The following is a 22,552-nucleotide window of genomic DNA, read 5'->3' on the forward strand; positions in this document are numbered from 1 at the left end:
AAGAGATCTAAGTGTTAATATCTAATGTATGACATAAAAATGTTTCCCTTGTGAAGGAGTTACACAGGACAACTTTCTTTCACAGGAAAATATCTTTTCCAGAATATAATCGTCTCAAATCTGCATTTTGTTTTTTACCTAAATGTAGCTCAAATAAATAAACATAAGACGTTCATATTGTGGCAGCTATGGCAGCCATCGGTGCGTGAAGTGGTTAGGCAATGTGTGGGTGGATGAGATATGTAGTGTAAAAGCTCTTCGAGTGGTCAGAAGACTAGAAAGGTGTTATGTAAGTACAGTGTATTTACCATTTGTTACCCTGAGACGAAGGCTTTCTGCTCAGAAGGTTATTTGTTAACTAATGAAAGCAACTGCAGTGATGGAGACGCTTCAAATTTTCCCCTCAGGATCCAATTCAACTTTAACTGGTACAAAGGAAAGCACAAACTGTTCAAGCCTGGAAAGGATCATAAAAAAAAAAAAAGGTCTTTACACAGAGGAGGTTTCTTATAAATTATATTTTTAGGTGGTATAAAAAACAGAGGGGAAAAATAGAGTAACAGTCTTTGGGCACACACAAAGAGCAATTTCATACAAAATTTGGCAGGTTGACCATCATAAAGTGATGGATGGATGAGTGTACACATAAATACCAACATCCACAGTCTGTCCAAAGTGATTTATCTTTCACGAGGAGTGTCGTTCCCGTAACAAAAGTTTGGGGTTTAACCTCAAAGGGAAAGTGGGTCCATTTAGGCTCAAACAGTAGAAAACTTTTACATTTTAATGCAAATTAAGTGATATGTTGAGTTCAGGGTCGAGCAGGAAAGGGAACATACGGACTGAAAATGCAGACTTTGACTGGGATGACATTTACTATTATCACAAACACATTTGCATCCACGGACATGTTAGAATAAAATGACTTCACAGGCGAAGGTGCCGCCAAACATGTTTAGTTTGTTTGTTGTAAAAAAAACAAAAAACCAAAACCCTACCACACTCAGACAGTCATATTAAGTTAATTAATAAAAACATGTTTAAAAAAAAAAAAAAGTTGTCCTTCACAGTGATGGCTGTAGTTTCCTGAAGTCCTGGAGGTCTGACCGTCCAGAAGGAGTTTTAGTCTCTTACAATGACGTACACAGTTAAACCCATCGCTCATGTTTGAAGCTTCATTTCTTCCTCAGTCTGAGCCGCGCACTCGTCAGGGATCATATCCACGAGCGTTGTGTCGTTAGTGTCCTGTATCCAGGTCCCTCATGTATTCCTGAAGCGCCTGCAGCCTGGCATCGATCTCCGACAGCTCAGTACCCGTATCCACGGAGCTGTCTGAGGGTTCAGAGATGTAAAATGAAAAAAAAATGAAGATGTGTAGCGGCTAGATTTTTTCTTTTTCTTTTTATTGTAGCCAAAAATAATGAGTCATGATAAATTACCTTTGTCTTTCATTCTGTGTGACGGAGTACTGCATAATGGCTTCCTGGTCAAAAGGCCTCCTCTAGACTAGAAACACATAAATCACACATTGAAAAGGAAAAACCTGATGATACTATATTTTCTTACAGCCAACGAGTCTTGTGAAAAGACAAAACGACCCACAGTGTTTGACCTGTTCTTTCAGTATGATGAACATGGACACTAGTTTACTTTATACCATCCTGCTGCCTTAATTCGTCACTTGATGTCTCTGTCATTCCCACTCCGCACCCTGTACACCTGTTCTTGTACTTTATGTAACTTTGTGCTGCAGGTACAATCACCTCCACGAAATACTGTGAGCTCAGAGCACTGTGGGAGTCTTAATGTTTGTACCACAGATGTTTTGAACCACCAGGAAGAGGAAAGTTTTCAGGCTGAGGGTGTGGACCAACACTGATAGCGAGTATATGAATGGAATGGGCAATGTAAACTCAGCGATTCAACCAAATAGCAGAAGGTATCTTGGAGGGACCATTTAGTTGCATCATGTGTTCGGTCTTTTAGAAGATGTGGACAACAATCTGGTGTGATTGTGTTTCATTTTTGAGCGTAGCGTTCTTTAACAAATGACCTCAAGGACTCAGACGAGACCACAACCCCAGCTGTGACGAGACAGACCTGATAGAGCAGCAATAAAGAGTTAATGTTACTCACCACACTGGGTCCATTATAAGTCTGTTTCCTTCCTCTGTAAAAACAGAAAAACAGACGTTAAAAAAACGCTAAGAGAACAGAGACTTCGCAGAAACTAACAGAGGTAATCCATCACCTGAACAGAGTTTTGGCCATTTCCTCCATATCCACTAACGAGCTCTCTGAGGAGTTCCTGCTCCCTCTCCGCTCCACGGATAAACTCCTGCCTCTGCTGCCAGTCCGGGCCATCTGAGGATAGGCCTCTCTGGAACGTGAACGTCCCCTCTCAAGGACAACGGGTGAGTTCAGGTCCCGCCGTACCTTCCTCTGTCTGTCACACAAAACAGGGTTCAAAATTTATTGTTTCTTCAGCATCAAACATTAACGTGTCATCACAGGAAATATAACTCAAACCAACTTTTTGAGTTCTGCCTCTTTCTGCCTGCGCTGTCTGTCCTGGATGTAAGCGGTCGGGTCAAAGCGAGGCCCCCTTGTTCCTGTAATACAGCAGTTGGGAGTATTAATTAATTTTGAATATTAAAAATAATTACGAGAGCATCACGAGAAGATTTAGTACCGGTGGGAGATGGTGACGGCCTGCGAATGCGAGCACGCGATCCCGAGGAGTCCGCTCTTCTTCCTCTTTCCTCCGACCTCTGACCTCTTTCCTCCATCCGTTCTCTGGATCCCGAGCGAGCCCTGACCGTGCCATACCCCGTCCTCCTCTCGCGGGAGAGCGAACGATAGATTTCCCCGTCGACTCGAGAGCTGACGTGAGCGGACACGGGAGTCACTCGGCTGCAGACACAGAGTGTACGCCAAGTAGATAAATGTGATTCAGATTTCAGTGAATTTAAAGAGAATGAATGAAAGAGAGAGAAAGTGAAGATATAGTACACGCTTAGATTGTCTAACCCTCGCCGTAGTAACGCCAACTCATTGGTGAGACTCTTGACACGAACCCGGAGAGCACACTCTGACGCTCTCAGCTCCTCCAACTGGACGGGACAGGAGAGAAAATGTTAAAACCAGCTGAGGACAAACGACAGATTACTTTGAGAAGGAGAAGAACTTCACCTGCTCAATCAGGAGTCGCTGCTCCTGGCACCTCTTGCTCGCCGAGCGTTGACTTTTGGCTCTCTCCTTTACAAGCTGCTCCTCCAGCGTCCTCACGACATCTTTGACCCTCCAGTCGTCTCGTCCAGGCGTGGAACCACCTCCGCTGATCTGCAGCCGCTCCAGAAGCTTAGCCATGGCTTCCTTCTCTTGTTTCATCAGAGCCAGCCTTGAAAATATTAGAATTTTTTTTTTTAAAAAGTCCAACATCTTTTCGTATCGGTCATGGAGATAAAATGCAACCTACTCTGTTCGTAGCCGTTGTATCTCTAGCTCTGCAGACTTGTTAACTCCATGAGTGGTCACCGTGCTGAGCTCAGCTCTCAGAGCTCTCACTTCCTTCTGCAGGGCGGCCGGGTCCGGTTTACCCACGTAGGGCAGAGGTAAAGGGTAGTGTATCCTAAAAATAGAAACAGTTATTAATACTTATAATCAGATACTGATAAAACTATGTGTACACTTTGAGGCACACACCTGTCAAACTCCACGGTGTATATGAGGATGAGATATCTTTTGGCAGTGAGCGCAGACGACTGCTGATGGCCGCGAGGACGACTGACCACTCCTGCTTTCCTGTTACGTAGCAGCTCCAGGTCAGCGTAGGTCAGGAGGTCCAGAGCAACGGAGTCACTCGCCTGCAGAAATATGAGACAATTTATCTTTTTATTAGCTTGTTTTTTTAATTATCTGATTGTAAAGATGAGCAGAAATCTTTCCCATCATATCACATTGCTTTTTTCCAGATATCTGCTGGCCCATCTGGAAGCCCAACAACATTGGCTGTTGCCCTCAGAGGCTAAATCGTTGTCAGACATTAGTTGATGAAGGTTCAGAGACTGACCAACTTCTAAATAGTTTCTCTCGTTTGGCCCGGTTCCTGCACATTAACAAAAAGGAGAGGAGCAATAACTGTGCACTTTACGCTCAAGCGGAAACATTGAATTCAAATGAACGAGTCTCGCCTCAGCTCACACGCCGCCTCGAGCAAATGTGTGTCGGCTCACATCATTCTCTGACTTTGTGCCACCTCTACATCCCCCCGCCTCCCTTTCTGTCTATCTTTAAACTTACCTTTCTAACAGCCGACTCCAACATACTACAGAAAATGGGAAACTGCTTGAAGTTGCCAGTTTTGCGAGTGAGATCCTCGATGTCTAAAAAAAGAAGAAGATTAAACAGTGTGAGTGAGACATATTGAGCCGCTGATGATCCATCTATGATAAATGCCACTCACATGCTGGATCGAAGTCGCCCCTCCACTGATCTGCCGTCGCAGAGTCTGAGATTTCCACAATCAGCAGACCCTTGTCCACCTCGATCTTCACGGAGAACTCCACTCCTCGAAAGACAATATCCTCCATCACCTCAGAGCCCTCCTCCATCGCTCTGGGTCTGTGGGAGGAGAGACGAATCATTCCTGTGATGCCAGCGACAAACTACAAGGTCTAAAGTCTGATCTGAACCTCATCTGAGAAAAATCTTTTTCTCACAAAGACAGAAGAGCTCAGCGTTTATTGAGATCAAACATTTGACAAATCTGGACAAGTTTCCCTATAGTTTAACATCTTCTACTCCAGCGTGACGGTCTTTCAGAGGCTGTAGTGGTGTCACTAAAGGAGTCTAAATAACATTTCCAATTAGGCTGCCATCATCTCTCCACATCTGCATGTCAATGGGCCCTCTGTGTGTGTGTGATTGTATTTTAGGTAAAATGCATGCAAAAACTTGAGTGAATAAATAATTTCCCCTAGTGGGATCAAGAAAGTATCTATTCTACTCTTTTCATAGCAATAAAATATCAACATTTCTGTAAGAAAATTTGATCGTGGTTGTAAAAGTCAGAGTGGTCACAGCTGCTTGAACGATGCTCAGATTATGGAAAAGTACTTTCGCTCCAGATGTTTAAAAAAAGAGGTGATGTCAGAAACTGCGTCATATGAACATGGGACCAGATTTTTAAGTACATAGGATCTCTGGGACACTTTGAAGATCTGGATTGTTTCAAAGAAGTTAATATATCACAGACCTTTGTGTATATTGTTGTATTATGTTGGATATACTGTCACTAGATTTATTTTTTCAAGTTTAATCTTTCTGTTTATGTATAAATGAATAAAAACTGTGATAAGAAAGATTTAACCCAAAAACTGCTGCAACAACTTAGGAGACATAACAGAACATGGGAACGTCCATCATAAAGACCTTAAACACTCTAAACTTTAAACATTTAAAAAGGCACATTAATGAAAACATGTTTATTACAGATTTATGACATAGTCCTGAGCTGTATCTCAAATTTCAGATGTGGTCTCCCCCTAAAATCCTTTCTGACCCTATAAAAAAGACAAATGTTTATTATAAGGGAGGTGGAGTGGAGGAAGTTGAACTGAAGTTAAAGGAAATGTGACTAGAGACGGACACATTATCAGTGAAGGAGGAAGTCTCATATTTCATGTGTACGTGCTGTTTTCTCCTCATGTGATCGATTTTATGCATCTGTAACAGTTGTAAATAAAAAACATGAAGGTTTACCCACATATCTATCACCTGCCAGCTAACCATGTCACTGCCTGTCTCCCCCAACACCTCACACACAGAGCGGCTGTCTTCACCCAAACACCCCGCTGGGGGCGGTAGTGAGCGGGCAGAGTCCATTTCAAAAAGGTGTCATCGTTTTTATTGGGAAAAAGTTCTGCTTGGTGTCTCGGATCATATGTCGACAACACGGCAAATGTTTTAAATCATGTTTTACGAGGTGAGTTTACTAATTGTGTCGTTTTTCCCCCCGTCGCTAAGTTAAGAAGCTGCTTTTGTTTTGTTTCGCGCTTGACTTCACTTTCTCCCGTGCGGGGAGAAATCAGTGTCATCATCTATGCACGCATACAAACATCACACACGGTGGCTGTTTGGTTTATTTGGCTCCTTCACAACTTTTACACAAAGTTTGAGCCTCTTTTTTAATTAATAATCGATGTTTTTTTGTATTAAACCGACGCTGTGATAAGACTATAAGTCCAAACATCAGCTAACATCAGCCAACTGACGAGCTACGGTTAGCTAGCACGCGCAGTTATCGTTAGTGAGCGCCAGTTAGCGCGAGCTACCTGTCCGACGTTCGTGTAAATGTTCGCGTAACGTTGTAGAAGCGTTAAAGAAACGTTACCTTCGGTTTGCAGTTGGTTTTATCCTTAACGAGACGCGTTGTCAACACGTAGCCGACCGTTGGAGGAGCATAGCGGCGGCGTTAGCTCGCGGTGTAGTAACTGAAATAGCTTCCAGGCTGGAGGTCAGCCGCTCGCTCCGGTACGAACAGCCCCGAAACAAACGCACCGATCACCGGCACCGTGCAGCCCCGAGGCGGGTCAACGACCGGGAACCGTTAAATTCTTCTTCTTTACTTTGAGCAGCGTCTGCTGGCTCTTCTTCTGCGGGAGATACAACGAAGGCTTTCGACGGCTCTTCGGGTGAGTCGCTGCCCCCTACAGGTGGAGGTGATGGGCGCCGCGCCTCTTCAAGCCGAGCGGCTGAAATGATGCTGGAAATTAATGACGGAGGAGAAGCATCAGATATTTAATTTTATTTTATTTTATTTTATTTTATTTAAACATTTATCAGTAAAAAGTAGCAACAGACACACTGCTGAAATTCACTTGTTACAGCAGCTCACAATACACAAAATATATATGATAATCTAATGTGAAAATATACTAGAAATATAATAATATAACAAAATTGAATACAAGTTATATACACCTTTAAAGTATACAAGTTTCAAGTTCAAGACAGTAAACAGTGTGACAGCACTACACATAAGAGTAAAATACAATGTTATAAATTGAAGTTAAAAAAGAACATATACTAAAATAGAATATGAAAAATATATATGTAAGGGTTCTAATAAATAAATATAAAATACGTATTGACAAGTATTGAAGTGAGCTGTATAAATAGAATAATAATAATAAAAATAATAAATAAAATAATTGCGCTGTATACACACATGGTGTGTAGCATTGTGCTAAGATGCACATATCTATCTATGTATAACAGGAAGTATTGTCACGGAAAGATGGTAGAGATTTTCCAGAATACAACAGTGAAGATAAATAAATATAACTGCACAGCAAGGTAAAGAAAAGAATAATTGCGCAGCATAGTGGATATAACAACCACAGACAAAATAATAATTGCATGGCGTAGTTTAATCTATGTAAGATGTAAGTATGCTTGTATAAACTGAAATTATAACAATGAAACATTGAGGTGTCATAACACTGTTAGAAAGATATTAATTAACAATTATGTTTTCTATGGAGGTTTAAGTTTGCAGTAGTCTTTAACTAGACCGCTTTATATTGAGAGGTGTTTCTAACGTTTTGGCCCATTTACATATGTAAGTAACACCTCTCTGACAGTATCAACAAAACAGAAACAATATAAGCTTTTTAAAAGTTTAATTTATGGCAGAGTTGCTGCATTGGATTACCTAATGAAGTGGCCAGTCAGTGTATGTGTGGCATATATAAGAAAAGACATTCTAACTCACCTTGAATATGTTTTTGTTGTACGATCAGTAGACTGTAAGATCAAAACAAACTGCTCGATTTCTGATTTATAAGATCTCAACAGATAGAAAGAAACATCTCTTCATTTTTGCTTTTTTCCAGTTCATTTTTTTATTTATCAAAAAAATATTCAACAAATCAACGTGCATCATCATCATTTTAAAGCTTGAAACCGGCTCTCATGTTGTCAACATCTGTGTGTTCAGCTCTGTTTGGTGGTTTCAGTAGAAAACAAGAGCCTTCTGTAAATGTTTGATAAACCTGTTGCATAAGATCAGAGCTCACCCTCCTCTGCATGTCTTCGCTCGGTCTTGGTTTAAGCACTGTTTCCACGGAGACGTCGTTCACCCATTAGGCCAAAAAGTCTGAAGTCTGAGGTCCTCGCCGCCTGTTTGTGAAAACACAGAGGAGTGTGTGTGTGCGCTGAAGAATGACTCACTGAGGTTGTTTTTTGGTCTTCCGATGCAGAACTCCACATGGACCACACACAAAAGTTGCGGGACTTCATCTCTCCTTCCTATGACTCCCAAGAAACCTCAGCAGTGGCTGCAAGTGGTCGGACATGCAGGTTTGATTGTCTAGTCTTTCATTTTGCTCCTTTTTTAAAAATGAATCCATACTAACTAACAAATGTTTTTCACAGGGAGTTTTCATGTTGGGGATTACGGCACATTGCTGAAGAGGTTTTGTAAGGGAGAGCAACAATGCTACCTCAGGCTGATGGAGGACACTTTGAGGCCCTTTGTTCCAGCCTATCACGGTGTGGTGCAGCGGGACGAGCAGGATTACAACATGATGGATAACTTGCTGACACATTTCAACACACCTGCCATCATGGATTGCAAGATGGGCAGTCGGTAAGTTAAAACTGGGCAGATATTTGCCACTGCGAGCAGCTGAATGAGATGTTTTTGAGTGAGGAAATATATATATTGCAGGACTAATTTTGAATATCAAAACCTACCGTCACCGAAACATAACAATTTAGTAATAAAATCAGGAGAGGGTTTCTTCTTAAGAAGTCCAGTAACCTTCACAAATGCTCTCTATCCATTAATTCGCTGCTGCTTATCCGGGGTTTGGTTATGGTTAAACCAGGGTGTCCTAAACATCCTTCTCCCCAGCAACGCATTTAGTCCCAGATGGGTGCCCAGGGGGCATCCTAATCAGATGCCCAAACCTCCTCAGCTGGCTCCTTTCAACGTGAAGGAGCAGCGGGCTGCTAGGTGAGGGCTGGAACGTAGATGGACTGGAAAACCGAGAGCATTGCCTTTCAGCTCAGCAACCTCTTCCCCACAACAGACACCGCACCAAACTGCCAGTCCATCTCACACTCTATTTTCTCATCAATGGTGAACAAGACCCTGAGACACTTGAACTCCTTCACTTGGGGTAACAACTCACTCCCAACCAGGAGGGAGCATTCAACCATTTTCCGGCAGAGAACCATGTCCTCAGCCTTAGACTCTCATCGCACTCGGCTGCAAATCATCCCAGTGTGTACTGAAGGTCAAGGTCTGATGAAGCCAACAGAACCACATCATCTGCAAAAAGCAGAGATGTTCCCAATCCTGAGGAACCTCAAGATTGCATAAATGCTCGGTTAGGGCTCAAATACAAACATGATTAATACAACTTATAGTATTAGATCTAAAGTTGAAGCTTTGTTTTTTCACAGTTACAATAAACTTTTAATACAATTAATATGCCCCAGTCACGATAAAGACGCTTTCCTTCACAGCACTTACCTCGAGGAGGAGCTGCTGCTGGCTCGAGAGCGGCCTCAGCCTCGTAAGGACATGTATGAGAAGATGGTGGCCGTGGACCCAGAGGCCCCCACGGTCCAGGAACGAGCCCAGAAGGCAGTGCTGAAAACCAGGTACATGCAGTGGAGGGAGACACTGAGCTCCACAACAACTCTAGGTTTCCGTATTGAAGGATTCAAGGTAAGCTCCAAAGATCGATTCATCTTGACGTATGAGGAATAAATGCTGCCCATTATATTTGGGATTATACTCTGTATGTTTCTTGCGCAGAAGCCAAACGAAGAATGTCACACAAACTTCAAAAGGACCAAAAGCAGAGATCAAGTGATGAAAGCACTTGACAACTTTGTTGAATCCAATACCCACATTGTGGTGAGTGTGACCTTCACCGGCTTCCATTTACTGGCAGATTGTTTATTTTTCTTTCCTCTCTTGTAAATGTCGTATCTTTCCCTTCAGTGGGGGTATCTGAGACGCTTGAAACAGTTGCGGCAGGTCTTGGAGGCATCAGACTTCTTCAGAACACACGAGGTTAGACGTGTAACAGTTTGGTTGAGCATTGCAGTCGATGTTTTGAATTTGTTTGGTAGATCTGTTTTCTGACAGCTGTATCTCTGCAGGTCGTGGGCAGTTCCTTACTGTTTGTACACGACTGGACAGGCAGGACAGGTGTGTGGATGATTGACTTTGGAAAGAGTGTGGCCTTGCCATCACACACCACCTTGGACCACCGTACTCCCTGGGTAGAAGGCAACCGAGAAGATGGCTACCTTTGGGGTCTGGACAACCTCATTGATATACTGGCCAACATGCTGCCACTGACCTGAACACCACTCTAAACATGTGTGGAAATTTACTCTCAGTCCTTCCTCCGCTACTCTTAAGTGAACAACTGCAGATGCACTGGCTTCTGAAATTGGTTGTGTTGAATTGTGGGAATGAACTTTATTGGAAAAATACAGCGTGAGGGTGTAAAAAAAAATGGAGGATGTGATTGATTACAATAACAACACATTTTTAAAAATGTGTTACAAAGAAAATACTTTCCAGACAGATTTATTTTTACTAAATGAAGTCCACAATATGAGTCAAAAGGTTGTTTGTGATTTATAGAAACAACCTGAGCATAAAGTTTGAACACTAAATAAACCTACAACTCTGAGCAGGAGACGTCTGACAGTCCGCTCATTCTTTCAGGAAACACATTTATAAGCCAGACATGGTTGCCCTCTCTGGATTGGGATACTTCCACTGTGTTATTAAAATGGTGCTAAAACTACTGATACTGAAAAATGGACTAATTTCTTTGTTTCACTATTATTAAATATTTTATTCAAATGCATCACAGTGTGCATAAATATGTTGTAATGATGAAAACACTACATACTTTGAGACTTTTATCTACAGATGATGTTGGTAGTTGAGACCAGTATTAGTGTGTTCCTTGTGGTCCAACAAACATCAGTCCTTTACAATGATTAATGGAGTTAATGGTTTGATTTCTACATTAAAACATTGGATTTTACATTATTTTCACTCGTCTTTGTACTTATTTGGGGGGAAATGTTTGTTGCTATGATGTGACACCAACTTAAAAACTTGTTTCACACAAACTTCCTGCAGTTAATGTGTTCACTGTTTGGGTTAATTGTACAGTTTATCAGTTGTTCTATTACATATAATATGAAATATACATTAAATTTGTCATTTAGTCAAAGATAAAAAAAGGTTCCAGATGGAAGAATCTTGGGGAACACTGTTTTAGCACCACCATGAGGTTGATGTTTGACTTGAAATGCCATGACGTTGGGTTTCATTCAAGTATCAACCTCTGTGAAGTGCCAAAAACTGCAGTTCCCCACATGTCCACTTGAGGCTGGCTACAAAACAGGTCAACCTCCATAAAGACCCCATGTTAAAATGTCCAACTTCACAGCAGAAATAAGCATGTATACATTTACACACCTATGGGTTTGTGTGTTAAATATAGTTTGTACATAGGAAACAAGGTTTTTGTGGGCTAATGTGTGAGGCCATATCCATTCTCATTCTCATCATACACACTGATGCACATACATGTAGTAGTGTAAACCTGGACAGATCAGAGTATTAATCAAACACTAAAGTTCAACACCTGATTCAGGGTTGCCTGGTGAGATGAAGGCAGATGTGTCTCTCTGTCTTCCACACCTGTCCACTCGTGTCACTCAGCCTTCAGACGGCAGGCAGAGGGAACCCCTGCCCTTACGTCCAGCGGCAGCAAACGAGATTAAAGGAATGAACAGACACAGAAACTGAAAGTCATGCTCGACAAATCCTCCCACACAGTCTGCAGCAACAACAAAAAGCCCTCTGAGAGGAGCTGGAAGCTGCACACTACAACCACAGTCTCCCTCAGAGGTGGTGAAGATAGAGGGGCAAACTCTGCTCTTATATATTCCCCCTCCACTTAAATGTATCCTGCTAAACTGGCACGATGAAAATCAAGGTTGATGCTGCACCTCAATCAGGACTTGAAACTCATAACTCCACACTTTGCAGACGTAACTGAGTGATTAAAATGTATAAAACAAACCTTCTGTCCATTGTGGCTTTTTAAGATTTAGTGAAATTGAGGTGTGATGAAAAGAGGCTTTTGAAATGACTGCAACCACAGAGTGTGTGCTCAAAGATGGAGGGGGTGGGCTAAAGGATGATGATGTCAGACAGCCTTTCAGTTTGCACACACACACACACGCACAAAAACTCAAGAGGCTTCCTCTCGCTGGTCATTGTTCAGCAGATCCATGGAAAGAGCAGCGGCGCTCGGGGGAAACGGACGCTGCTTCAAAGAGGACAGGTACTATGTGTTTGTTTCTTACTTTAAACTTTGACTAGTTGGTCTAGTGTGTGGCTTAGATCTCCTAAACTGTTACTGACTTAAATGTTTGCATGAATTTAGTGTTTTCCTATGATGAATGTCTTCATGGTGTACTGGTTTAACCAAAGATAAATATGTTGTCAGTCAGTTTTTTTGTTGTTGTAATAAAAAAAATAAAGCTTATATAGTCATGCAAAATAAAGTAATAATTAAATATTTACATTGTAGTAAAGTTATGACTGAAATACATTTTTGTTTATCTTCTTCCAGGCTGTATCTGCTCAAAGCAGCTCTCACTAACCTCCATTTAAAGCCAAATGCATTGCTGTGCATGTAAACCAAAAGAGCTCTATAAAGCCAGCGTGTGTATGTCAGGTGGTGGGTGATACCGTGAGCGTGTGTCCTGGCAGCACAGGTGGAAGGTGGTGCATGTTGTTGCTGCTGTGCTCATGGCTCAGAGGAGGGCTGCCGGTGGCTGCTGCTGCCCCAGGGCGCCCATGAACGAAGACAACGCCCGTTTCTGCCTGCTGGCCGGGCTCATCCTGCTCTACCTACTGTGCGGGGCGGCAATCTTCTCAGCCCTGGAACACCCCTTTGAGTTGCGTGCCCGTCGTCTTTGGAAGCAGCAGCTGGACAACTTCACCCAGCGATACAGGGTCAACCTGGGTGCCCTGCACACTCTGCTGCGTCAGTACGAAGAAGCGAACGGAGCTGGGATCAGGGTGGACACGTTGAGGCCTCGCTGGGATTTTTCTGGAGCTTTCTACTTTGTGGGCACGGTTGTCTCCACTATTGGTAAGTCTTGAAGCTTTTTAAGATGCAAACTCAAAAATTTGCAGATGATACAACATTTTATTTTGTGTTTCTCCTTTCCAGGTTTCGGCATGACTACCCCAGTGACCATAGCTGGGAAAATATTTCTAATCTTCTACGGCCTCATCGGCTGTGCTGCCACCATCCTCTTCTTCAACCTCTTCCTGGAGAGGATCATCACGATGCTGGCCTACATCATGCGCTGGTGTCATGAGCGCCGGTTGCGGTGTGCTGGAGTTGGGGTGGTGTCAAGCAGGGAGGAGACGTCCGGTGAGGAGGACAGTCTGGAAGGCTGGAAACCTTCAGTCTATTACGTGATGCTGATCTTAGGTGTGGCATCGATTGTGATTGCGTGCAGTGCCTCCACCCTGTACAGCTCCATGGAGAACTGGAGCTATGTGGACTCCCTTTACTTCTGTTTCGTGGCCTTCAGCACCATCGGCTTCGGGGACTTGGTGAGCAGTCAGAGACAGCACTATGAGTCTCAGGAGGCCTACCGGCTCGGGAACTGCCTTTTCATTTTAATGGGCGTGTGTTGTATCTACTCACTTTTTAATGTCATTTCTATCATCATCAAGCAAACTCTCAACTGGATCGTGGGTAAGCTGGTTTGCTCGGGGCGCCATCTGTCCTGCTCCTGCTCTACGCCTGGTTGCTGGTGGCTCTGCTGCCCATGCCTCCAGAACAAAAACCACAAACAGAGGCGCCTGCCTGCGCACCTCAGGCAAAAACGCTTAAAACGCAACACCGTGCAGCCCATCTCATCCCACTGCCCCACAGGGAGACACCGTTACACGGAGGGGTCGGTGGAGACAGTGTGCGACAGCGAGACGGATGGAGGCACGGTGGCTGACGGGGTGTACGTGGGTCGTCGTCTATCCGGTGAGATGATCTCCGTCAATGAGTTCATGGTGTCCAATAAGGTGTCTCTGGCACTGCTGCAGAAGCAGCTGAGCGAAACAGCTCACCAGGGTCCACGGCAGAGCCATCAAAATGGATTCTCTGGTGGCGTGGGGGCCTTGGCCATTATGAATAATCGCCTACAGGAGACGAGCGTGGATAGGTAGCACCGCTAAAATGTTGTGGACTTGTTGTGCTTCGGGTTATATTGGACCCTTAATCCAACTGATTTCAAGATTTGTCCTCTAATTAAGCATCTGTTCAGCACCTCTCTGAGCAATTTCAGCAGAAGTCTATGCAGATAATAGCAGACTTCCACCTGTCTGCATCACAAATAATTGTTCACATTTTGTTCTGCGTAGAAAAACAGAGCGAGAAAAGATGAATGCAATTTAAAGAATTCAGCCTCGCCGCGAAGAGGGGTCTGATGTCCTGAAGTGATTGGCTCATACAAAAGCAATCAGATGAAAGAAGCAGTGAAGGACCACTTAACGAGGGGACTGCTGATTTGAGAGTGCTGCACATGTCCCCGGAGCTCCTCGATAAATATATGTGAGGTGGTAGTCGGTACTAGTGAACACGCAGACATAAACACCTCCTTTTAGATAACTAGCTGCATATATAAAATAGTGATTTGTGTTTAAGCAGAGCTTCTCGAACCCACTAGAGGAGCTCACGAGTGCTGTGAGAGAGACGTTTTAATTTGTTGCTTACTCAATAAGTCGCCCATCTTGTTTCATCAATGCACGTCATTGAAATTCATAGTAATCATGAAAGAGCGCTGAGATCCAGGGGTTTTTCAATCGAGCACATCTAATCAAACGTGGCCCCCGTAGAGGACGTCCTCATGTTCAATAAGTGCGGTACAAATAGTCGCAGGATCACATCAACGGAGCAGTGAGCAAGATTCAAGCTGAAGGAGATCCTTTACTATGCAAGAAGAGACATTTTTAATCCATCTTGTATGATCCACATGTGCAGACGAGACAAAATCATCCATTCTCCTCTAGTAGTCATGCTTCACTGTCAAACCAATGATGGAAATAGTAGTTTAGTGAGTCACTGTGTGCACGTCGTCAGTCAAATAATCTTTATTTAGGTTTAAAACAATCATGACTCTTAACATGTAACGTCTATACACAGAAAATTACTCACTGAAATGATATAACAATGCAGTATGACGCAGATCCCATCCTGAAGCTGACCTGTCCTGATGCTGTTTGTTTTATCGACTATATAAAAGAAGAATAAGGCAGCACAGTATCCAACTTACGGGGGAAAAAACATATTTCACACAGACTGCATTGAAGAACGAGTTTAGAAAAAATGTTAATATAAAGAGAGAGCTGCAAAATATAACTTAAAATATAATTTGCTTGGTTGTTGAATGAAGATTTCAGGGCATTTGGCTTTGAGCTCATGCTGTATATTTAATTATTTGAACCAATAACTCTTTTTAAACGTCTCTCCAGCCGAATGGATTTCGTCCTACATGTTTAAAATAAAGCAAACGCCTCGTTAAGAGTTTAAACGATGTGTGAAATGTATTTTTTCTTGCGTGCGTGTCAAGTTTTTATTAGTAACTATTTAATCACTGTTTACTTGCCTGTCACTTCTCAACCACGAGGGATAAAGATGTATTTGTGCTTTCACCACCAGCTTTTAGCGCTGTTAGCACTGTTAGCACTCCCTGTTGAAACAGATGGATACATGTTAGCTGTTTGCTAGCTTTTAACTAGCACCGACAACGTACCAGACATTTTTCCTTCCTATAGAGGCAAACATTTAAAATTAATCTTATTTATATATTATATTATCCATCTATATATTAAAACATCTCTTTAAATATAACTCTACATATACTTGTTCCTTCTTTTTATCCAATGAAAATGTACAGTTTCACAGTTGGCTGTTGTTCGTTTTATCTTCTGTTCACTGAATAATGAGGCAGAGGTTTTTGTTGCTGGGTCAGTGTCTCTGAGTTAAGTTTTACAAAATGTCCTTCTTGTATAAATATAAAACATATCAGGCTTTATTAGACCTATTTTTGCATTGTTATCTGCTATGACAAGACAGTCCTGCTGGCACGACGACGACGTAAACAAACATCCCTGTCTGTTAATCATCTCTTTTTTTTTTCTTTTTTTGTCAAATTGCACACATGAAGAAAACTGTTTTAATATTGACATTAATTACAGTCCATCCATGGATCCGTGGAGACCAGCTGGACTCCTCAGGAGTCTTCCAGGCCCTGGAAAGACAAGTAAAGGGTAAAATAATGAATAGGACAGTGACGAAGACTATATGTGTTTTAATGGCGAGAAGAGATGTGTACTTACATTTGGCAGTGTGGGCTTGTGTGTCTCTCTTTGCTGATAGTAAGCAGAAATAATGCAGTTCCTTCTGCAGCACACAGAAATAAACATGGTGTCATTTCCCAGTAGATAGATAGATACACAACATATACCGCAAAATTTCAACTCAGATCTTGTGTATAGTGACACAGAGACAACAATTACTGGGGTGTTCTGCGAAAGGTATTGTACAGGGTAAAGATGTACACACACACACACACACATACACACACATTCATAAATAAACACTCATTTTGTGTCTCTTACTTGCTCTGAATGCCTCCACCTGGTGGTAATCCAGGGATGACAGTGGATGCGAGGATCGTGAGGACAGACAACAGGTCGGGCTCTTCGCCTCTGGCACACAGTTCGTCATAAATCTCTGCCAGATATTAAAGCAAAAAACACATTTAGAAAGTTCCTGGTAAGTTTTACATGCAACTTATTTATTCTACAATTTCTCAATAATTTCAGCCTCATGTGGAACATTTCATGTGTAAAAATACTGCACTGATGGGCGCTATTTTCAGCTGCTAGGGAGTATTCACCACATCAGGACAGTATACATAAAGTACACAGTGCCTGTGTCATGGTAAAGAAGGAATCCAGTGTTGTAACACTTTCTACACAATGATCGAGCTCTACAGCACAGAGGACACTTTGGCTACACAGAGAATACTTGTTATTGTAAAGTCCTTGTTGGTTTTGGGCTTTTAATGAGATTTATTGAGAATAAAAACATCACACAGTTATACTACTGATGAGGAAAATACACATTTAGCCTAGCTGAATTTGCTCAAGCCTTTAGCCTGTACTGGTTCGGTCCCTTGACCGACGAAATACACATTGAGGGCAGTGCAGACTTGCTAATTGAGAGATGTCTATAATCAACTTCCTGTTTAGGCCTTGACTTGTGACATGCTGCCGAATATGTTTCCTTCCTGCTCCCTGTCCTTTTGTTCGGTTCACTTGACCTTCAGGTCTTCGTGCAAACACTCCCCTCCTCCTGTTTTTTTCTTCAAAAAAGGTTCACAGACCCCCCCTCCTCCTCCTGCCCTTCGTTACCTACTATAAAAGTGCTCCATTTCATTTGCTCTGGGTCAGCTCACAGGCACAGACGCACTCTGTGGCATGCTTCACTAAACTCAAAACCACTACAGCAAGCCTCTGAACTAGACTGAAATGATTTTCTCAGACACTATAACTGATATAGAAATGGATAATAGAGTCTGAGGCGTGTCAGCCCTCTTAAACCAGGACAAAAACACTGCAAACCTCAAGAAGACATAAAAAAAAAATCAGGATTACTGCATGAAACCAGGTCTAATAAGACAGTAGACAGCATACAGCGTCCCTTATGTATCATTTACACCCACACACCTGCTACTTTGGACTCCAGCAGGTCCTCCAGCTCGGCCTCCTGGTGTAACGCCTCCGCTGACAGCTGGGGGGCTCCAGGGAAGCACAGCACGATGATGCTGATGTTGTCCAAGCTGCCCTGTGGAGAGAAGTGGCATGAAATAGAGGTGAGTAACACAACAGGCTGACCTCACAAATGTCAACATATCAAAACATGAATTCATCCCGGGTGGAGTGTTTTAGAAATAGATGATTTTCACCTCAAGGTATGTGTGTGTGTGTGTGTGTGCAGCAGAGCAGGAAAATGTAAATGGTGTGTGGAAAAAGCCCTGACATTTTCAGGTCATTGTGTATCACCAAAGCTGAGGCCATGTTACATAACAGAGTGATATGATGGACATAACAGGATGTTAGCGTGTGCACATGTGGCTCATGTTTAAACTGATGTGTCTCTTTGACTCTAAAGATTAATTGGCTTTACCGCAGAGTAAAAATGTCCTTCACTAAGCAGCTGTAATATGAGTGGAGCTGGCTGTAGTGAAATAATTATCCTCCCTCAGCGGTCTGAAATTATTCTTGCATGTATAAGGACGCTACGATGAGCAATTCCCTGTTCTTGAACATCAACCTTCACCCGCGTGACACTCTCAGAGTGAGAGCAGCTGAAATGAGTCCTCGCAGGGAGCCAGATTCATCCCATATAACCGGTTCTGACACTTGTGCGGCCTATTTTAAGGCGGTTTGTCACACTGTTACACCAACGAACAGCAGCCGCTGACTAAATGAGACTCGAACAGACCTGGAGGAGAAGAGCACAGCTGATTTTTCCAGCCTGAAGATGCTGTTATCTGGTTCACTTTTACATCATTTGCTTCGTGTGGGCACAAAAGTGGCTATAATTGATGTTTTTATAGTAAAAATAGGGACAAACTAGCAGAATATTATCACCTAAGTCACACATTTTAGTGCCTTTCATCCCATTGTTTCACCTTTACTGTTTATGTAAAAAAATTAGATGTAAGAAGAAGAAGTGGAAGTCATTAATTAGGTGCGTTTACTATCAATTAAATAGAGCTAGCTTCATAAAGATGCACTCTTTTCCTTCAAATTAAACCAAACCAACTCCACACAGTCACACTTTAAGGGATTATGTGATTGCATAAAAACCACGACCCATTAAAAATTATGTAACACTGAAATTGTGCTTTCTGTTTGCATGAGTGACTTTGTAAAAAAGGGTTAAGATGGTTGTGAGCTGCAGGCTCTGACCTTATACAGGCAGAGGTCAATGACTTGAGTGCAGACATCCCTCAGGTCGGTGCAGACTCGCAGCCGATTGTGGATGAAGGCACACAGCTCCTCATTGCTGATGGTGTCCCACACCCCGTCGCAGGCCAGCACCAGGAACTCATCTGCCGGCGAGCGCTCCACCACAAACACCTCTGGCTCTGGAGACACCATCTGCTGGCTGGGTGTCCGGCTCTCCGCCCCCTTGTAGCTGAAGTCCCCCAGGGCACGGGATACCGCCAAGGAGCCGTTGATCCTTTGGATGGTCACGGTGCCGCCTGCGCTCTCAATACGTTCTTTCTCCAGAGGGCTGTAAGGTTTGTGGTCCTCAGTGGAGAAGCAAACCTGGCCGGATCGGCACAGCATGGCCCTTGAGTCGCCACAATTGGCGAAGTAGATGTAGTACGGTGAGATGAGGGTGGCCACCACAGTGGTACCTCCTCTCTCCCAGCCTTCTCGACGGGCCACAGAGTGCAGGTGCTTGTCTGTTTGCAGGAAGCCCTCGATGATGGCTCCTTTCACCCTTTCAGGATCGTCCATTGGTTCCAGTCCACCTGTGTGCACAAAGATGTTTACAGAATACAATGAGAAATGATCAGTCACAAAAATCACACCACATCACACACCAAAACTTTTCATTCATGCATCTTTCACCTGTGGCCAGGATGTGACCCAGAAGATGCTGAGAGCAGTGCTGTGCCACCGTGCTGCCTGCATGACCGTCGAACACGGCAAAGAAGCTCCAGTCGGCCAGCTCTCCACCCAGCTGTGGCACACAGTTGTGGAAGTCCTCCATGTTGGCCCTCCAGCCCTGCATGCTTCCCAGGGCGTAGGTGAGCCCCCAGCGGGCACAGCCTTCCTCTGTTAGCTTGTCCAGGACGGGCCGGTCCAGGTAAGGGCTTGGGATGACCTCCTCCTTCTCCTCCTCCACTCCTGGCTGCTCTCCCTCTGCTGCTCCTCCTCGGCCCCCCTTGAAGAAAGAGCTGACCCTCTTCTCGGTCTCTTTCACCAGCTGCCGCATAAACGCAGGCATCTCCACGCTTCCCTTCCTGGCCGTCCTCATGGCTCGTGTACACGGCTGATGTTGTTATGGGAATCTTCTTTTATTCCTGCCTCGGTGTTTGTGGCTGGGATGGAGGGCTGTGATAGGCCTGATGGTAGGCCTGTGCAGTGTCTGCGTAGCCCTGCTGCTCCAGGGCTCAGAGCATGGCCACCTGAGCTGATGGATGTTCTCGGTGCTGGCTGCTCTCCCTCCTCTCCCTGCTCATCTCCTTCCTCTCCTCTCTCCTCTCTGGAGACCTCACTGATCAGCGGCTCGCTGCTCCACTCATCCTTCCTCTCTTCCTTGTTTATTCTCTCCTCAGTGCTGCTGTGATTTCACCTTCTCCCTCGCTTTTTCATCGCTCTTCCCTATTTCACCAGCTCTCCCCTTGCGTTGTTGTTTTCCCCCCCTGCCTCTGCTGTGATTGGCTGGCTATTTCTGTGCACCAATCCCCGCCTCGCTTGCATCGACATGGCTGAGCTCACCCTCTATCAGCTTCCTCCTATCTGCAGCTCTGCCCCTCCCATAGCTTTGGTAATCTCTACCATTTATCGGTTGGGATTATGAGCTGCCACTCCTCTGGATTACAGGACTGTCTGCCATTTAGCACACAGTGTGTGACTGAAGGTGGGGACGAGGAACACAGGGTGGGGGAAAGAAAGCTTATTTTTTATTAAAAACACAAGTGATCCCTTTAAACATTAAACATGATGACATCTTCAGGGAGTCACATTAATCATCCACTAATTTAAACCTGACGTCAGAGCTGCATTTATTCTTTGCTGATGAGGTTTATGAGTCAGACTCTACGATGTCTGAAATGTAAGAAAATATTATGTTCTCCGTTGTGCTGATATTATTTAGGACAACATGAAGGTTTTGGAGTTTGTTACAGATCTTAAACAAAAATATCTTACAGGCTGTGAAATGGTCGTTAAAATGCAAAGAAAACAATATTTTTATGTTTTCTAACTTTAAATTGTAACGAATCAATAGAGATGGAGAGGAAAGATACTGAAAGTCTGAACTGTTTATTTTATTCTGAACAAGCAGATGTTACCATGTAACCATGCATGTAACCACAACATGACTTGACAGCTGTTTTGTTTGGCACCATTCACATCAACGCTCTCTATAATTCTTCAAATACTTTGTTTTTGTGGCTGTAAAGCCTGAGTACTGACAAATACCAGAACGAGAGCACACACTCACTTCATTAGTTTTACTAGTTCTTATTAATATAATTAAATGACCTCGCACCAACTCATCTGTCAGACATGCTTCTTACCCAGCAGGTCCCTCAGATCGTCTGCAGTCTGCCTTCAGTCACTATGGTCTCTGAATCCGTCCCCCTGTGGATCTGATGGACTCAAACCTCTGTGGACATTTTTTAAAAATGAACCTTAAGACAGATGTTTTTAGCCTAGCTTTTACTAGTTTTTCTCTTATTTTCTCTGATGTTTCTCATCCCTTCCGTTTATTCACCAAATACATTTTATTATTTTTTATTGCTGCAGTTTTTAGGTCTTGCCTGTTACTTTTTCCTCATGAAGCATGTTGGGCTGTAGCTTTATATGACAGGTGCCACATAAATAAATGAATAAATGAAAGTAAAGCACTAAAGCAGTAAAGTTACTGTGAGGTGGGGAAGGATGGAAAACTGTTCTAAATGTTGTGCACAAAATATTCCTGAATTTACTAAAGTTTTATTCTGAAAGGACAAAATAAGAAGTCATGCTGAACAAAAATCAGTGATTCAGCAAATCAATGTGAAGACCATGTTGTAACAGTACACTTTGTATCCTGTAAGGCAACGTGTACTGCAGTATCAGTTGTACCTGTAATAATAATCTGGATATTATTTTTATGTAGCTATCTGTCCGACGGAAAAGTGTCATCAGTACATTGAAATGAATACTCACATAATGAACCTGCAGAGAATCAACCTGCCTGCATGAAAAATGATGATAATGTTTCTCTTGGAGTATAGTTTTGATTCATAAATTCATTCGTTTCTCTCATGAATGCTGCAGTATACAGCTGGAGGAGAAAAGCGCCCTGCTGACACGGACTGTGTTTTTATTAATTCCGATCCCGTTGATGAATTTGACATTAAAAATCTGTTTCTAATAGTCTCTCCCAGCCCTCTACGTGTCATATTTGAAGTTATACCAGAATCTTGTCTCATTAAAAACTAGAAAAGTTTTCGCCTTCACATGTTGAAATACTAGAAGGATCATCCCGCTCTCTTAGAAGCAGCACTCTTCACCTTGCTTTTTCAAGGTGGATAAGAGACACTATGTATATATGCATCCATTTCCTATAAGCGCTTATCCTCAACAGGGTCACAGAGGCTGGAGTTTATCCCAGGTGAC

General features: G+C 43.1%; 4 protein-coding genes across 6 annotated transcripts; 2 read left to right on the top strand and 2 right to left on the bottom strand.

The window, feature by feature from the left end:
- Nucleotides 1-499: 499 nt before the first annotated feature.
- On the bottom strand, nt 500-6,652 carry ccdc61 (coiled-coil domain containing 61). Of its 2 annotated transcripts, none has more exons than XM_019276455.2 (13): nt 6,395-6,652; nt 4,466-4,623; nt 4,303-4,385; nt 3,706-3,866; nt 3,479-3,631; nt 3,193-3,400; nt 3,013-3,113; nt 2,693-2,913; nt 2,534-2,612; nt 2,252-2,446; nt 2,137-2,170; nt 1,440-1,506; nt 500-1,332 (listed from the first exon to the last, which is right to left on the bottom strand). In XM_019276455.2, the coding sequence occupies exons 2-13, from the start codon at nt 4,611-4,613 to the stop codon at nt 1,238-1,240; spliced, it is 1,545 nt and encodes a 514-aa protein (XP_019132000.1). In that variant the 5' UTR covers nt 4,614-4,623; nt 6,395-6,652; the 3' UTR covers nt 500-1,237. The 2 variants fall into 2 exon arrangements, with proteins under 2 accessions (XP_019132000.1, XP_010730080.2); XM_010731778.3 differs by having other exon boundaries at nt 3,031-3,113; nt 6,395-6,649.
- itpkca (inositol-trisphosphate 3-kinase Ca) lies at nt 5,809-11,062 on the top strand. Of its 2 annotated transcripts, none has more exons than XM_010731833.3 (7): nt 5,809-5,986; nt 8,265-8,364; nt 8,440-8,653; nt 9,538-9,742; nt 9,833-9,934; nt 10,022-10,093; nt 10,183-11,062. In XM_010731833.3, the coding sequence occupies exons 1-7, from the start codon at nt 5,975-5,977 to the stop codon at nt 10,387-10,389; spliced, it is 912 nt and encodes a 303-aa protein (XP_010730135.3). In that variant the 5' UTR covers nt 5,809-5,974; the 3' UTR covers nt 10,390-11,062. The 2 variants fall into 2 exon arrangements, with proteins under 2 accessions (XP_010730135.3, XP_027129540.1); XM_027273739.1 differs by lacking the exon at nt 5,809-5,986 and adding an exon at nt 6,582-6,695.
- Nucleotides 11,063-12,349: 1,287 nt separating this feature from the next.
- On the top strand, nt 12,350-16,297 carry kcnk12l (potassium channel, subfamily K, member 12 like). Its single transcript, XM_027273235.1, has 3 exons — nt 12,350-12,401; nt 12,693-13,217; nt 13,299-16,297. The coding sequence occupies exons 2-3, from the start codon at nt 12,872-12,874 to the stop codon at nt 14,300-14,302; spliced, it is 1,350 nt and encodes a 449-aa protein (XP_027129036.1). The 5' UTR covers nt 12,350-12,401; nt 12,693-12,871; the 3' UTR covers nt 14,303-16,297.
- Nucleotides 16,199-20,684, bottom strand: ppm1nb (protein phosphatase, Mg2+/Mn2+ dependent, 1Nb (putative)). The gene is made up of 6 exons (XM_010731780.3): nt 19,790-20,684; nt 19,118-19,689; nt 17,870-17,987; nt 16,757-16,871; nt 16,475-16,538; nt 16,199-16,386 (listed from the first exon to the last, which is right to left on the bottom strand). The coding sequence occupies exons 1-6, from the start codon at nt 20,196-20,198 to the stop codon at nt 16,369-16,371; spliced, it is 1,296 nt and encodes a 431-aa protein (XP_010730082.1). The 5' UTR covers nt 20,199-20,684; the 3' UTR covers nt 16,199-16,368.
- Between the last annotated feature and the right edge of the window lie 1,868 nt (nt 20,685-22,552).

The sequence above is a fragment of the Larimichthys crocea genome, chromosome XXII (assembly GCF_000972845.2).
Source record: "Larimichthys crocea isolate SSNF chromosome XXII, L_crocea_2.0, whole genome shotgun sequence".
Classification (NCBI taxonomy): domain Eukaryota; kingdom Metazoa; phylum Chordata; class Actinopteri; family Sciaenidae; genus Larimichthys; species Larimichthys crocea.